General features: G+C 45.1%; 1 protein-coding gene across 1 annotated transcript in view; it reads right to left on the reverse strand.

Annotated features, from left to right (window-relative positions):
- IKBKB (inhibitor of nuclear factor kappa B kinase subunit beta) overlaps positions 1 to 16,074 on the reverse strand; it is an 89,357-nt gene that overhangs the window by 18,395 nt on the left and 54,888 nt on the right. Inside the window, exons 12-14 of the mRNA XM_029603705.1 lie at positions 7,887 to 7,998; positions 7,681 to 7,804; positions 7,443 to 7,594 (exon numbers count right to left, since the gene is read on the reverse strand). Of these exons, the coding sequence (XP_029459565.1) occupies positions 7,443 to 7,594; positions 7,681 to 7,804; positions 7,887 to 7,998 (388 nt within the window). The remainder of the gene's footprint in view (positions 1 to 7,442; positions 7,595 to 7,680; positions 7,805 to 7,886; positions 7,999 to 16,074) is intronic.

A 16,074-nucleotide genomic window follows, 5' to 3' on the forward strand; every position in this document is an offset into this window, starting at 1 on the left:
CAGAGCAGATATACTTCTCTCATCTGGGGAAGAGGTTTTAAACAAAGAGAGGAATGGGCAAGACAATAATGAAAATAGAAGCCAGATAGAAGTGTCAATAGCCTGTAGGCTGATAAAAAGCAAAGAACAAGGGAAAAATATTCTACATTATCCGACCCAAAAATCTGAATGAATTACAAAAATGAGGTCTATAGTATCAGATTTTCAATTTAATCAACCTATTCTTCTAATAATCAAAATGACTGCTCTTGTATGAGTTTCTTTAAAGCTAGTTCATTGAAGGCTGTACTCCATTAATATATATAAGGGACAATTAGCATTCAAACTAATCATTGCTTTGCCAAAAAAACACTTATCTTCTTGTATAACTTCATTTGAAAAAAGCATTTTTTGCAATAATCTTTAAAGATATCTTCATGTGGCAATTGCTATTAAAATGTTAACTTGTTCCATAATCTTCTCACCAAATATCAGATCTGTTATCTTTGAGAATATCACAAGATTTATAGAAAGTTACAACAATTGTCCATATGTGTCTCTTATCGCTTTTATACATATAAGAACATAATATGTGCCATGCTGGTCAGACCAAGGTTCATTGAGCCCAGCATCCTGTCTCGGACAGTGGCCAGTCTGGGTCATGAGTATCTATCAGATACAAGAAATAGATCAACTATTGGGTATCTCACTTTCAGGGAAAGCGCTGGCTTTTTAACTGACCGTGGACTTTTTCTTCAGGAATTTGTCCAGCCCTCTTTTGAATCCTGCTATGTTAGTTGCCTTGACCACATCTTCAGACAACAGATTCCATGGTTTTATAGTGCGCAGAGTGAAAAAATACTTCCTATGATTTATTTTACTTCCTATGGTTGCTAGTTTCATGGAGAGTCCCCTAGTCCTTCTGTTTTAAAGAGTAAATCTGTTCCCTATTTATCCATGTCACCCCACTCGTGATTTTATAAATCTCAATCATATCTCCTCTCATTCATCTCTTCTCCAAGCTAAAGAGCCCTAATCTGTTTAGACTTTCTCCATAAGGCAGATTATCCATCCTATTTCATTTTGTTGCCCTTCTCTACATACATGGACACTCTCTAGATTTGATCCAGAGACTCCAGAATTCCAAAAGAATTGCCGGGTCTCCATGCAAACCCAGAAAAATTCTTACTGCATGGCTAAGATGGCCTTTATGGGCCCCAAAAGAGGAAGTCACCAGAACCTGTGCAGGCAGGCAGGCAGAACAATGAGCGTCGGCATGCAGCTGAAAGGGGAGGGGTCGTCCTGTTGGCTGCAAGTAGCAGCATATTAGTGTCGGCCCACACGACTGGAAGTAGAAGTAATGGTTGTGTCAGCCTGTAGAAGAAGCGAGGGAAGCGTGGGCTGGCATAAAGAGAAGGAATAACATCGGCCGTACAGGCACAAAGGAGGTGGAAGCTGCCGCTTGTGGATTAGAGGGGGCTGAGAGAAAAAGAATGAGTGGGCTTGTACGTGAGAGGGCATGTGTGCGAGTTGGTATGGGAATAAGTGTGTGTTTAAGCAAGAATGAACACGTGAGTGTGTGTGTGACAGTAAATATGCATTAGGGTGCAAGTGTTCATGCTCTCCACCCCAATTCCATGACCCTGTTGCTCTCCCACTCTCGCAAATCCACAACATTCTCAGGGTGAATGGAAATCAAAGGTTCCAGGTATGCTTCTCTGTACCTTTTCTATGTCTGCTATGCCTTTTGAGAGACATAGCAGACACCACGTTTTTTTTTTTTTTAATTAAATTAATACATTGCCTTTCAAACACATTTACTTTCCTTAATTACTTGTAGCATTGCCAGTACACCCACTTCAATGTTTTCATGCATCTCTCCCTACACAGCTTCTGCCGCCGATGCCTACAATATTCCCTCTGACCTCAGCCTTGGTCTCACCATTTTTGCCTTGAGTCTACCACTTGAAAATATATTGCACTTCCCATCACCTCTACGTCTAATTTCATTTCTGAAGACAAGAATTATCGGCTACATACTGGGCCCTCTCTGAGAAAGCTGGCCAAGGCAAAATCACAAGTTTTTGCCTTGGCCAGCAAAGCCAAGTGGAGGCGAGTAGGCCGATGCAGGTGCAGCCTCAGTTAATCAAAAGGAGAATGAAGGCCAAATGGCTGCAGAATCATTGCACAGACCTTGACAACTGGCGGTGCAAAAGGGGGTGTGAAAAATTTGATGACAGGAGATAAGACACTAAGTGGCAAACTCCTCTAATTTATGAACCAGTAAGAAGAGAATTAAGGAGCAGGAAGGATGTCATACAGAGTGCAGGAGGCAACACTAATTCTGCTCTGCTACTAGTAGGGGCGGGACTGCTTCAAAGACCTGGGGAAGTTACAAGAATTTCAATAAAACAATTTTTTTCTGATGAGAAATAAAGCCAACAAACTCCTGAAGCATAAATAGAGAATGATTAAGTGCACAGGCTTATATGAGAGAAGTTCTGGGATTATCACACTCTTCCATGCCTATGGTTCATAAAGCTTTTTACCTCTTTGGGCAGAAATGCTGGTCAGGAAGTTTCTAATGAAGAAATGGCTAGTTTGGATCTTCCTTCTATCTTGAAGTCCATGGCAGTGGATGAAGGCCATTGTGCCACGTTGCTAGTACAGTTTTGCCTCTAGTTATGATCGTGACTTGATTTTACCCTTGTATTTTCGTGCAAGACACATTTTCTTTAAGGGCTGTAAATTAACATTTTTTCCTGATTTTTGTAAGGCTATTCAAGTGCATAGAAGGAATCTCTAGGCTTGCATCTGGATGTGGTGGCCTTGGGGGCTCATTTCTTTTTATGTTTTCCATGTAAATGTATGATAAATTTCTCAGTACAAAAAAAACAATTTTCTTTGATCCGTCACATTTCCATACATTTATCAATGCTTGAGCCTCCAATAGTGGATGAGATGATAGGTGGGACTTAATTAGATTTTTGGCCAGCTCTATATTATATAAATAGAAGAAGCAGCAGCAGCAATGTTGTTTGGACAGCTTTCCTAATTTCTTTTTTCTTAGATTTTATAATCTCTCTCTTAGTTTCTATATTCTCAGTTTATTGTGGTACTCTTATTAGCTTTTGACTGATTTTGTTTCTTGTTTAACATTTCATGTTCTTTTTTTCTTGTCAAATGCTATTTCTATTTCAAGTTTATTCTTGTCTATTTTGTAAAATTGATAAATAGTTAAAAAGAGTAGAGGCTCCATACATAAAATCCTAGATGACCAGGGAATGAAATAGAATCTTACAAGAAAAAACAAATCTCTAAACCCAGTGCATTTTTCATAAATCTTTATATGTTTTAAGGGGTTTTTTTTTTCAGGTCTGAGGATTATATTCAATTACTTTACTTTTCCAAAATTTGAGTATGCAGAAAATTGACTGTAGAAATAGATTGGATGACCCAATAACTATACCAGGTGCAATAACAGCCAATGAACGTGGGGAAGGGTACAGGACAGGACAGGTTTCCGTGAAGTTTCTATAAGCTTTGAATATCTCAACAGACTTCACAGTTAACAGATATTTTTTAGTTCTGTGCCATTAGAAAAAACACTTTGGGAAAGTATGTTGAATGCTTTCATTTCATTTATCTATAAGGAGGGAAATTAATCTAAATGCAATTCCTATAGACTTATTTCCCTCTTGAATTATGACTGTAAATTTTTATCCAAAATTCTAACTATGACGACTTATTTCCATAGTGCAACACGATATATGCAGCACTATACAAATACACATAAGAGCTTACAGTCTAATCAAGACAAACGTATAGGACGAAAGAGACTGAGAATTTAATTTGTTATAAAATGGTTAAAACCATCCATAGTACATAGGAATCAAATGGTTTTCATTAAAAGTAGACAAGGGCTGATGATATTAGAAGAACCTTTAACAATTCATAGTGCAGAGGAAAGAGCACAGTGCTCTATTTTTATCCATCAATGCTGAAAAAGCATTTGACAGAATTGAGTAAAAATTTAATTGGGAAATCCTCCAGAAAGTAGGATTGAGATCAAATTTTATACACTGGAGAAAGGCCATGTACAGCAGACCAACAGCAACTGTGCAAATTAATGGGATAATTCTGAATATTTTAGGAAGTGTAAATAAGGTTATTATTTTTCATCAATGTTATTCACATTAGAGGTAGAAGTCCTAGTGGGAAATATGCACCACATTAAGGAAATTAGAGCTTTATGGGAGACAGAGAACCTAAAATTGCATTAGATGCAAATTATGTTTTATTGTATGTTGTGAATCCCATAGAATCTATCCTAAAATTGTAGGCTGCTGCAAGAGAGTTTGGCAGCCTGAGTACAAAATAAACATTGACAAATCAGAACTTCCAGCAGAGGCTGCTGGAACCAAAACATGGGCAGGACCTTCAAAGCATGCATGGGATAGTCAAAGGGTCCTTGGTGGCAGAGGAAGGGAGACCACAGATCAAGACCTCGAGATAGCATGACAGGCAGGTACAAACGGACAGAGCAAATGGTTCTTTCCTGCCAGCATGTTCTCTGTTACTAATGTATGCCCTTAGCTCCTGGGGATGAAACTAAATGGGTTTGCAAAGTCTATTTCCTTTTAGGCGGGAGGATTCTAAAATTTAGTATCTGGAGATATGTATATCAAGGACTCTGCATTCTTTGTGAGGGCATGGGTTAAAAAAAAAAATCACACAGTTCCAATAATCCTGCCTCCTCCCCGTGCTGCTCACAGCGTGCCTACTTTTACCCACATGAAAAAGGGGTGGTGAGAAGCAGCCAAAAGTGCAAACATGGGTTTCATTCTGAAACCTCCACATGTACTTTGCGCCTACCTCAAGTTATGAAAGGACCCATGTTCCTCTGCCGGCTCACTGAGCTTGCAGGCCTGCAGATACCAAGCTCCGTGGGTACAGAGTAATGGGGGATTTTGCACCCAGGCAGGCTGAAAAGTGCCCCCACAAAAAAAACATTGCACATTTTGTTATACAGCTTTGTATAATGAAGCTCCTATTATACCTTTAATAAACAAATTTAAAACCAAACAAGAAAACCCACATTTCTTTAAAACTTGTCTGGTAAGATGGCTCATAAAATACTTTAAAAAAAATACACAAAGGCAAGTGCAGAATAGCAAGCAAATCAGGAAAAAAACTTCACAAATATACTTTCAATGCTGGTTCTTTCAAAAAAAGGAGGAAACGATGTCAAATACTTATTTGTTATTGCTGAAAATTCGGCTAGGCACAAGATCTTACAAGCAAAGGTCTGAAAAACCAGGTTCTATACTGCAACAAGCAAGAGCCAACATTTGCAGAAAGCTACTTCACGACTCTTTGGCACCATCAGACTTCATAAAGCCAAAATATTTTTCTTGGCGCTAAGAACGCTCTCCTATTGTTTAAACCCGGAGGGCTCACAGATTTCAACGATGGGAAAGTGTCCTTGCTCTTGCTGTAAAAGAGAAGCAGTTTTATTCCACTCCAGTTTCATATGAGCCTCTTGTTTGTCATACTATTCATGCTGTGAAAGAGAAGCAGGTTATCAGCTCCGATTTTGGGCAATATTTGCCTATTCCAAATAAGATTTTACTAACACAGCAGCAGTAAGATGTTTTATTATAATTATGAAATCAATTTTGTGTGTCATTGTTAAAATATAAATGTAGTAAGGTTTTCAGACCTCTGATTTTAAAAATGTATTTGTCTGTTCTCAGAGGACAAGCAGGATGGCAGTCCTCACACACACAGGTGACATCATCAGATGGCGCCCCGACACAGAAAACTTATGTCAAAGTTTCTAGAACTCTGACTTGCCATACTGAGCATGCATTTGTTACCATGTATGGAAACGAAGGAGCCAATGTTAAAAAAAACAAAACAAAAAAATACTGAGCCCCTAAATTAGGTACCTAACCCCTAGATTCAGAAAGATGTGTTGCAAAAAAAAAAAAAAGGGGGCAGGAGGGCGATAATTTTTATAAATTTATGGGCCTACATTTATGCCTGCTATTGATTTTTCTACATTTAGGCTTCAAGGATTTGATTCTTCAAGGAATTTTCCCATAGCAAAGAATGGGAGAACAGTCTTAGTGAATCAGGCAGTAAGTTAGGTGCCTGTTTCTGAAAATCAGTGCTAAGCTCTTAACTTTGTCTCCCTGCCCTTACTTCGCTCCACAGCCTCCTAAATTTAGGGGGCTAATGAAACTAGAATCCTAAATTTAGGAACTCAGCTCTAGTACATTTTCAAATGGACCAATTTAGGACCCTAACTCCAAAATTTAGGAGCCTAAATGCTTTGAAAATTGACCTCTTAGAATAATACAGAAATATATAAATTGGCTTCCTATATAATGACAAGTAGAATTCAAAATTCTTATGTTTGTCTTTAAATCTAAGATAGGAGACGCCTCTAACTATCTGAGGTCTGTGCTGGTCGAACATGAGCCCAGCTGAACTCTCAGAATGTCAGGAAAGGCCCAACTAAATGTTCTGTATGTTAAAGACTGCCACTTGGTCAAGAATCATATTAGGTCTTTTTCAATTGTGTGCGCCATGCTTTGAACACCCTTCCTTTCCAGATTCAACTGAAGCTGGATTATCTAGAGGTTAATATTCAGCACAGTTTAGCCAAATAAGTTCAGACTTATCCAGCTAAGTGATACCATTTGAATATCTGTCCGCCTTTCAGCAGCCACCACTTAAGCCAAATAACTATTTATCTGGCTAAACAGTTAGTCGGCTAAGTGGGATAGGGGTGTTCTGAGTCAGAGCTACTTATCCAGCTAACTTAGGCCTAGATTCATCATTTTGCTATAACTATAGCAAAAATAGCACCCAAGATTAAAAAAAAGGGGTGTAGTTAGGCTAATTTTCCTGGTACCGCATCACATAGGTATTTTACCACAATGCAAGTTAAATTTATCGCACCCGCATTATTTTCACATCGCAAGCTGAGAAGTCCTGGGCTGCTGGGTGGGGGGAGAGAGAGGGATCGAGTCTCTGTAGGGGCACACAAAAAAGTTAACTATTTATACCACTGTAAGAGGGGGCATTAGTAACTCGGGGTGAGGTCTGTGGGGCAAGTTAGATTTTGGGGGGCAGTTTTACATGCACAGTCATAAGTACAAACAGCACAGTTACCATCAGTGAAGATTTAATGTGATTTGGAGTGATGAAAGGTGCGTGTGACGAGCGCTATTAGTTTTTTTTTGGGGGGGGGGGGGTTGGCCGCGCGTTTTTGACGCACTAAACCCTTTACTGTATAAGGGGTAACAGACGCGCATCAAAAACACGTGGTCAATTGCAGGGTAAACGGTGCGCTCCACCGAGCATCCCTTACTGTATCGGCCTGTGATAGTGTAGAGACAGTATTTATTGGAGAAATGAAAGTATCTTACTCTGGCAGAAAGACTAACACTTACTAATGCCAAACTCGATCTGCTCACTGTATTTCTCCAGGTCTATCTGAATGCTGCTCTTGAAGAAATCCAGTTTAGCTTTCAGCTGTTGGGACTTGGAAGCCATGGAATTCTTCAGTTTTGAAAGGGTGCTGTTATAACGCAGCAGATTCATCCTGTGAGGGCATATGAAGAGACGATCGGGTGTAAGGCATTCATCCATCCTTGGACCTACCAACCAACAGTGGAGAGCTATCCTTACATAGCTGCTCGTTGTCCCTGCTGGAGTCGGTTACAGTCCTCCTTCAACGTCCGAATAGTGTGCCAGACTTGACCCCAGACCTTTCGCAGCTGAATATAAGTCAAAATTTTCTTTGGCTCTTGAACTGGAAACAAATCAGTAAACAAAGCGATTAAAACTTATAACTGTGTGGCTACTCTAATGGAATTCACAGTTTATATACTTACGTATGCAGTCAACACTGTCTGGATGGGGCCGCAGTGGTATTTGTGTTTCATAGGTCGTCTTGCTATTGTCAAACAGAAAAACCAAGTCTGGTTCCAGCCTCCTGCCCTCATTCTGCACAGACAAAGGAAGAATTCATCTATAATCTCTCAAATCACTAAACTGCATTTTGTCAACATCAAACCTATGGTCTCTGCCTACCTGCTCCCCAGAGGGAGGTAACAGCGTCTGACACTACGGGTGGGGGAGGAGGCAGGTAGTAGAGTCTGTCTCTCCCTTAAGGGAATTAAATGGCCACCAAGGCTCTCTGGAACTAAGAAGGGTGGATACAAATCTTTCCTTCTCCTAAAGAAGATAACTATTTTTTCAAAAGTTTGCAAGTTCTTTTACTCTTAGATTTTGCACCAATTTAAAAATAAATAAATAAAGGATGAGCATAACTTCCCTTTGAAAATTGTCCAAGGAAAAAAATACCCACACTGGAGTTGCATGCTTTTTCCTGCAGATACTTTTTCCAACCAAAATTATTCATGTTATTTTCTCCCTTAATCTAACCCCACCCTGGGAATAGCTCCACAAAAATGCTGGTGAAAGTATACCTATTGTTGACCATTCTGCATATATAGGCCAATACAGTAAAGTGCACTCTGGCAGAGGTCTTAGTGTCCCTAGCGCCTCCTTTTACCTAGGGCACTAATTTACATACCTGGGCTTTCTGAATCGCGCGCCCAGAAGAGTGGCCTGTGTGCGTGTCGGGAGAGCGGGCGCTCGCCAGCTCTCCCACACGTTTTTCTGTATCAGCCTAAGAGTGGACAGTTTTCAGAAAGTCCTTTTACCTGGGTAAATGGCTTTTGAAAATTGCCTACCTATACTTGCTGTTCAGTCACACAAAGGAGATAATGTGGCTTCTGCTACTACAGACAGAGCTAGCAAGTTTGCTTAGATATAAACAGGGCTCTCTGCAGACAGCAGGATGAATTAACCACTCCAGAAGTGGAGTAGCAGCCTAGTGGTTAAAGCAGTGGGCTATGAACCAGGAGACCAGTGTTTGAGTCCTGCTGTTGCTCCTTGTGACCTTGGGCAAGTCACTTTACCCTCCATTGCCTCAGGTACAAACTTAGATTATAAGCCCTCTGGGGATAGGGAAATACCTACAGTACCTGAATGTAATCCACTTTGAAACGCTGAAAAAGTGCGAAAAGCGGAATATAAATCTAAACAACATATGAGCGATGTCAACCGAAGGTGCTGATATGGGCCCAACTCTCTCTTTTAAAGGGGCCGCAACGGGAAACTACGCGCGGCCCCGGATTATGATGTTACCAGGCCCTGCTACTTAAGGCAGGGCCCGCCACTAGTTCCTCACCTTGGCAACAGGTCTCCATGCTCGTCATGTACTTGTTGCTTGTTCCTGACTTTGTTCCTGGTTCCTTTTCCTGACTCATTCCTGGTCCCTTCCTAGCCTTGCTTGGACTGACCTCTGGCTTGACCCTTGCTACTTCTGGACCACGCTCAGGACTGATCTCTGGCTTTGACCTTTGCTATGTTTTGGACTACGCTTTGGACTAACCCCCGGCTTTGACCCTCGTTCTGTTGAACTCTTTACCTTGTCTAACTCAGCTGCCTGCCCTGACGCCAGCCTGTTTTTCATTATGCCTTTTGGTATCTTCCTGGACTTGGCCCTCTCAGGCTCCGGCCTACTACTACCTGGGCATCACCCGTTCTTGTTCCTGGCCCTCCTTGGCGCGCGGGTCTTTGGATCCCTGCCTCGTCCAGACTTGCTTCAGTCTTCCTGATACCTCTGCTGGTCCCTGGTTACCTACCACTTCTTCTACTGGGAATTGTCTGACAGAGGCCCACCTAAGACCAGCCGGCCCCGGCACCCAAGGGCTCAACCTGCGGGGAACTTGGACTGGTATTGGCGAAGCTCCAGTCGGCCTCCGTATCCCAGCCAGCACCGCCTCCCGACGGTGGGGACCCATAGGGCTTGCCTCCTATGTTTGCGGCAAGATCAACAAGCTCTCAACGATTATACAACTGAGTTCCGGACCCTTGCCACAGAATTGGCATGGCAAGAGGATTGCCTCTGAGCCATTTATTTGGATGGTTTATCAACCCAACTTAAGGATGAGCTCGCAGCCTGTGAGCTACTTTCCTCCCTTGAGGATCTTATTGATCTGGCAGGCCGCATTGACCATTGCCTCCAGGCGTGTCACCGTGAAGTGCTTACCCGTGGAACCCCTCCATCTACTAAAACGGAAGAACCCATGCAGCTGGGCCGAGGGCGCCTGTCTCCAGAGGAACGCCTCAGACGGAGGCATTTGGGTCTCTGCCTCTACTGCGGGACTTCAGGCCACTGCCTCCAGTCCTGTCCTGTTCATCCAGGAAACTCCCGGGCCTAAGTTCAGTTGGGGTCCTGAACTTGGGCGCTACTTCTCCGGCCCCTCAATTGTCACTGCCAGTCACCTTGACTTGGTACTCTCTCTTTCCCAGCCTTGGCTCTAATCGATTCAGGAGCAGGTGGGAATTTCATCCTCAAGGACATAGAAACATAGAAATGACGGCAGAAGAAGACCAAACGGCCCATCCAGTCTGCCCCCTGGTTCTGCTGATTTTTTCCTACGGAAAAGGTTTGTCATGGTGCACTTCCTAGGCATCTCCACTCGAACTATCGAGACACCGCTACGCATTGCCTCCATTCACGGTGAACCGCTACCCGGAAGGATCTCCCAAGTGACGGCACCCGTCAGTCTCCTCACTGGAGCCTTACATGAGAAGGAGGTTGAACTCTTCATTCTGGAGAAATCCATCCAGTGGTCTTGGGATTGCTGTGGCTCCAGCGTCACTACCCCCAGTTTGACTAGGGAACCTTAAAGCTCACTGAGTGGAGCCCAGCCTGTCATCAGACGTGCCTCAAGAAGGTGGCACCTCTTCCTGCGATTCCCCTTGCGGTGACTGCTTCTGGCCTTCTGCCTCCATACGCAGACTTTGAAGATGTATTCTCTAAGCAGAAGGCAGATATCCTTCCGCCTCTTCACAAGTTTGATTGTCCCATCGAGCTGCTGCCGGGCACTATGCCTCCTAGAGGTAGGACCTAACTGCTATCTGTGCCTGAAATCCAAGCAATGACAATATATCCAAGAGAACCTGGCTAAGGGTTTCATCTGCCCTTCTACTTCGCTCGCTGGTGCGGGCTTTTTCTTTGTCACAAAGAAGGATGGGTCTTTAAGACCATGTATTGATTACCGTGGCTTAAATGCTATAACCCGCAAGGACATGTACACTCTGCTGTTAATCACGGAACTGTTTGATCGCCTCCAGGGCACCACCATTTTTACCAAGTTGGATCTGCGAGGCGCGTATAATCTGGTCCGCAGACGCCCTGAAGATGTCTGGAAAACGGCATTTAATACCAGGGATGGACACTACGAATACCTTGTCATGCCTTTTGGACTTTGTAATGCCCTTGTGGTATTTCAACGCATGATAAATGATATCCTCCGTGACCTCCTATATACTAAGGTCGTCGTGTATTTAGACGACACCCTCATAGTCTCTAAAGACCTGACCACTCACCATACCAATATCCGCATGGAGCTCCAGCGCCTACGAGAAAACCATTTGTTCACCAAGCTCGACAAGTACCTCTTTGAAAAATCAAGTTTACCTTTCCTAGGCTACATTATCTCCCAGCGAGGTTTCACGATGGATCCTAGTACATTACAGGGCATCCAAGATTGGCCCCGGTCTGTGGGCCTTCAGGCATTCCAAAGGTTCTTAGGATTCACTAATTATTACCGTCATTTCATAGCAAACTACTCCCTGCTGGCAGTGCCCCTCATGGCTATGACCCGTAAAGGCAGCAACACCAAGAATTGGTCTCCTGAAGCCCTCGCTGCCTTCCAGAAACTCTAGAACGCCTTCCTTTTGGGTCCTTGCTTGCGCCATCCAGATCCAAACTACCCCTTCATTGTGGAAGTGGATGCCTCTGCCATAGGGGCTGGGGTGGCTCTGAGTCAGCACTCTGCGCAAGGAGTCCTCCATCCGTGCTCATTCTATTCCCGCAAGTTTTCCCCTGCTAAGCAAAATTACAGCATTGGGGATAGAGAGTTGCTTGCGATTAAACTCGCCCTCAAAGAGTGGTGCCCCTAGTTGGAGGGCACTCAGTTTAAGTTCACGATCTTCACTGACCATAAACAACCCTTAAGCACTTTAGACATGCCCAGCGTCTCAATGCTCACCAGGCCCACTGGGTGTTATTTTTCTCCCGGTTTAACTTCGAGCTCTGCTATCGTCCTGTGAAGAAGAACCTCCGAGCGGATGCTTTATCCCGCTCCTTCGAATCTGAGGATACCCCGGACGAGCCTTGTCATGTCATCGATCCCGCCTGTATCTGTCTGTCTGCCACCGTCACAGTTCCAGCCGGGAAGACTGTAGTACCTCGCCGGCTCCGAGAGAAGGTCTTGCGTTGGGTACACAACTCTAAATTAGCCGGTCATCCGAGATGCATCCAAACTCTGTCTCTCTTTCAACGCTATACTGGTGGCCCACCATGTCTACAGATACTCGTGCCTACATGGACTCTTGTCCAACATGTGCCCAGCAGAAGTCACCAGTAGGTTGACCTTGGGGCCTCCTTCAGCCATTACCTGCACCACCCTAAGAGCCGTGGCCCCACTTATCCACAGACTTTGTGGTGGACCTTCCACCTTCCAAAGGGAATATGGTCAGCTGGGTCATCGTGGACCGATTCTCCAAAATGGCTCATTTTGTCCCCTTGCCTGCCTTACCATCGGCCACGGAGCTAGCACGTCTCTTCTTCCTGCATGTTTTTCGCCTGTATGATCTGCCCACGGATACTGCCTCAGATAGAGGCCCACGATTGGCGCACCCTGTGTAGAAAATTTGGCATCACTATCAGCCTGACTACAGTATACCACCCTCAGGCCAATGGCCAGGCTGAGCGGATGAACCGCTCACTCAAGAGTTTCCTCTGTGCCTACTCTAATGATCAGCAAGACAGCTGGGCGGAGTTACTTCCATGGGCAGAATTCTACCATAACTCCCACATTGCAGCAGCCACTGGAGTCTCACCATTCTCCATCGTATATGGCAGACAAACCCGGCTCCCATTACCGATTCCACTTTTGGTACCCTCGCCGGCAGCTCAGGCCACGGCAGATGCCCTCCAGACGCTTTGGGCCCAGACCAACCTTCATCTGCGCCAGGCCGCAGCTTGGGCCAAGAAATCCACAGACACTCATCGTCGACCAGCTCCAGAGTTCCAGCCAGGCCAACAGGTCTGGCTAAGTACATGCTATATTTGACTCAAGCTTCTTTCACAGAGATTTGCGCCAAGATTTATTGGCCCATTTCCTGTTACCCGGCGTATTGGGCCAGTCAAGTACCAACTCAGACCACCACCGACTCTAGGAATACACAACTCCTTTCATGTGTCTCTGATTAAACCGGTGGTACTCTCCTGGCTTTCACGCAAAACTCCTGTGCCTTCCCAGATTGCTGCTGAGACTGATACTACGTATCAAGTGCGAGAAGTCCTCAATATCCGTAGAACAGGCTGCTGTTGGGAGTATCTTCTCTCCTGGGAAAGCTACGGTCCCAAGGAAAATTCGTGGGAGCCTGCTAGTAACATTCTGGACAAGGGACTCCTCAGATTCCATTGTGCCCATCCGGACAAACCCAGGCCTCCAAGAGGGGGGCGTAAAGGAGGGGGTACTGTTGCGTATCCCATTTACGGCAGGCCCGCAATCGGGCCTACTCACCTCCAGCACCTAGCTCCCAGTCCTGGCCTGTCTTGCCTCGCGGCTGTGGGCAGCCACCTATGCTCCCGAGCCTCTGTTGCCTCCTCGGCCATCTCTGGTTCCACTGCGGACCTCCCCAGCAACTGGCGGGTCTCCCCATGTGTGCCGCGGGGAGACGCCACCGTCCAGCGTCCTGCTGCCCTCTAGGCGTGCACGCCTTGCTGTCTTTTAAAGGGGCCGTGGTGGGAAACTACCCGCGGTCCCAGATGATGTTGTCATCGGGCCCGCCACTAGTTTCTCGCCTTGGCAACAGGTCTCCATGCTTGTCGTGTGCTCGTTGCTTGTTCCTGACTTCGTTCCTGGTCCCTTCCTAGCCTTGCTTGGACTGATCTCTGGCTTGACCCTTGCTGTGACTGGACCATGCTAAGGACTGATCTCTGGCTTGACCCTTGCTATGTTTTGGACCACGCTCAGGACTGACCTCTGGCTTTGACCCTTGCTACGTCTGGACCATGCTCAGGACTGACCTCTGGCTTTGACCCTTGCTACGTCAGGACCATGCTCAGGACTGATCTCTGGCTTTTACCTTTGCTATGTTTTGGACTACGCTTTGGACTGATCCCCGGCTTTGACCTTCACTCTGTTGAACTCCGTACCTCGCCAAACTCAGCTGCCTGCCCTGACGCCAGCCTGTTCTTCATTACGCGTTTTCGTATCTTCCTGGAATTGGCCCTCTCAGGCTCCAGCCTATTACTACCCGGGCATCACCCGTTCTTGTTCCTGGCCCTCCTTGGTGCTCAGGTCTCTGGATACCTGCCTTGTCCGGACCTGCTTCAGTCTTCCTGATACCTCTGCTGGTCCCTGACTACCTACCACTACTTCTACTGGGAGTCGTGTGACGGAGGCCCGCCTAAGACCAGCCGGTCCCGGCACCCAAGAGCTCAACCTGCGGGGAACGTGGGCTGGTATTGGCAAAGCTCCAGTCGGCCTCCGTCTCCCAGCCAGCTCTGCCTTCCGATGGTGGGGACCTGTAGAGCTTGCCCTGCGGGTAGCGTCAACCCCACCTCGGACTAAGGATCTACCTCCAATGCAACAATGCAGACATCACTTTTGGAAGGAGCTTGTGGCAAGTTCGTAGTACAACCCTATTATGAAAAAGCTGACGACATGGTTAGTATGAAAGCGGAGTCTGTTGCTCAAATACTCTTCGTGCCAAAGTGACAGCCATGATAAATAAAACTTTCTAGATAAAAATCTTCAAATCCACCAAATTGCAAGATTCAAAAAGGAGATTTCATAGGTTGAACTAGGACTACTCTGAGGTCCTAAGGCACGGGAGTTTTTCTGACTGAAGATTTGGAATGCCACAGTCCTATCACAAATTTTGATACCAAGAGAATGAGAAAGATCAAAACCCCTTCCATCTGCTGGTGATATGCTGCAATAGCATGGAGGTGATCTTTGACTGAAGAGATGCTAAGGCCTATGGATGAAAGATAACAGATACTGAAGCAAAACCCTCAGATCACGAGAGATGGGATTCAGCTGGCTGGCCCTACGCTATCAAGGACCTCCTTCCATTTGAAACAGTTTAACCTTCTGATTGAAGGTTTCCTGGTGGAAATCAGAACATCCTCCACTTCTTTGGGAAGAAGTAAATAAGAGACTATCTGTAAACTCAACATCCATGCCTTGAGGGTCAGTGTTGGCAGGCTTGGATAGCATAACCTGCCTTCTTCCTGTGTGATGAGTCAAAGACATTCACTGGAACTGGAAATCGAACTGACAGACGGGTATGGATACTACACTTGTCATGACCAAAATGGTGCTAGTAGGATTCTCCTCATCTCATCCCAAGGGACCTTCAGGTGATTAGAGGATTCAGTGTGTATGCATAGAATACAGTGACATTCTGGTCTACCACAAAAGCATCAGGAGCTGATCTGTAGCTGCTCAGATACATAGAGCAGAACTTCATGACCTTTCTTTTGTCTTCTGAGTCGAACAGGTCAATCACAGGCTTTCTCCAATGACTGAACAAGTCATCTGTGAAACAACCCAGGAACCATTTGTGCATTTAGAACACTCTGCTGAAGTGGTCCACCAACAAGTTCTGGATTCCAGGAAAGTAGGTCACTTGGAAATGGGCATTATGATGTCCTGCCCATGACCAGATTCAGAGGATACCCTGGCAGATGGCACAAAAGCCTATATGTCCCTTCTTTTTTAAGAAGAACACGGCCACTTGGCTGTCCATCTAGATCAAGATGCTCTTTCCTGAAAGGTGAGAGAAAGCCCTTAGAGCACAACAAATGGCTTGCAACTCCAAGTGGTTGATTTGTAGATGATTCTCCACCAGGGACCATGATCCTTGGGTTCACGCCACACCAGTGTGCACCCCCCTCCCCAGTCCTTAGCGAAGGCATTG

The sequence above is a fragment of the Rhinatrema bivittatum genome, chromosome 5, assembly GCF_901001135.1.
Source record: "Rhinatrema bivittatum chromosome 5, aRhiBiv1.1, whole genome shotgun sequence".
NCBI lineage: Eukaryota > Metazoa > Chordata > Amphibia > Gymnophiona > Rhinatrematidae > Rhinatrema > Rhinatrema bivittatum.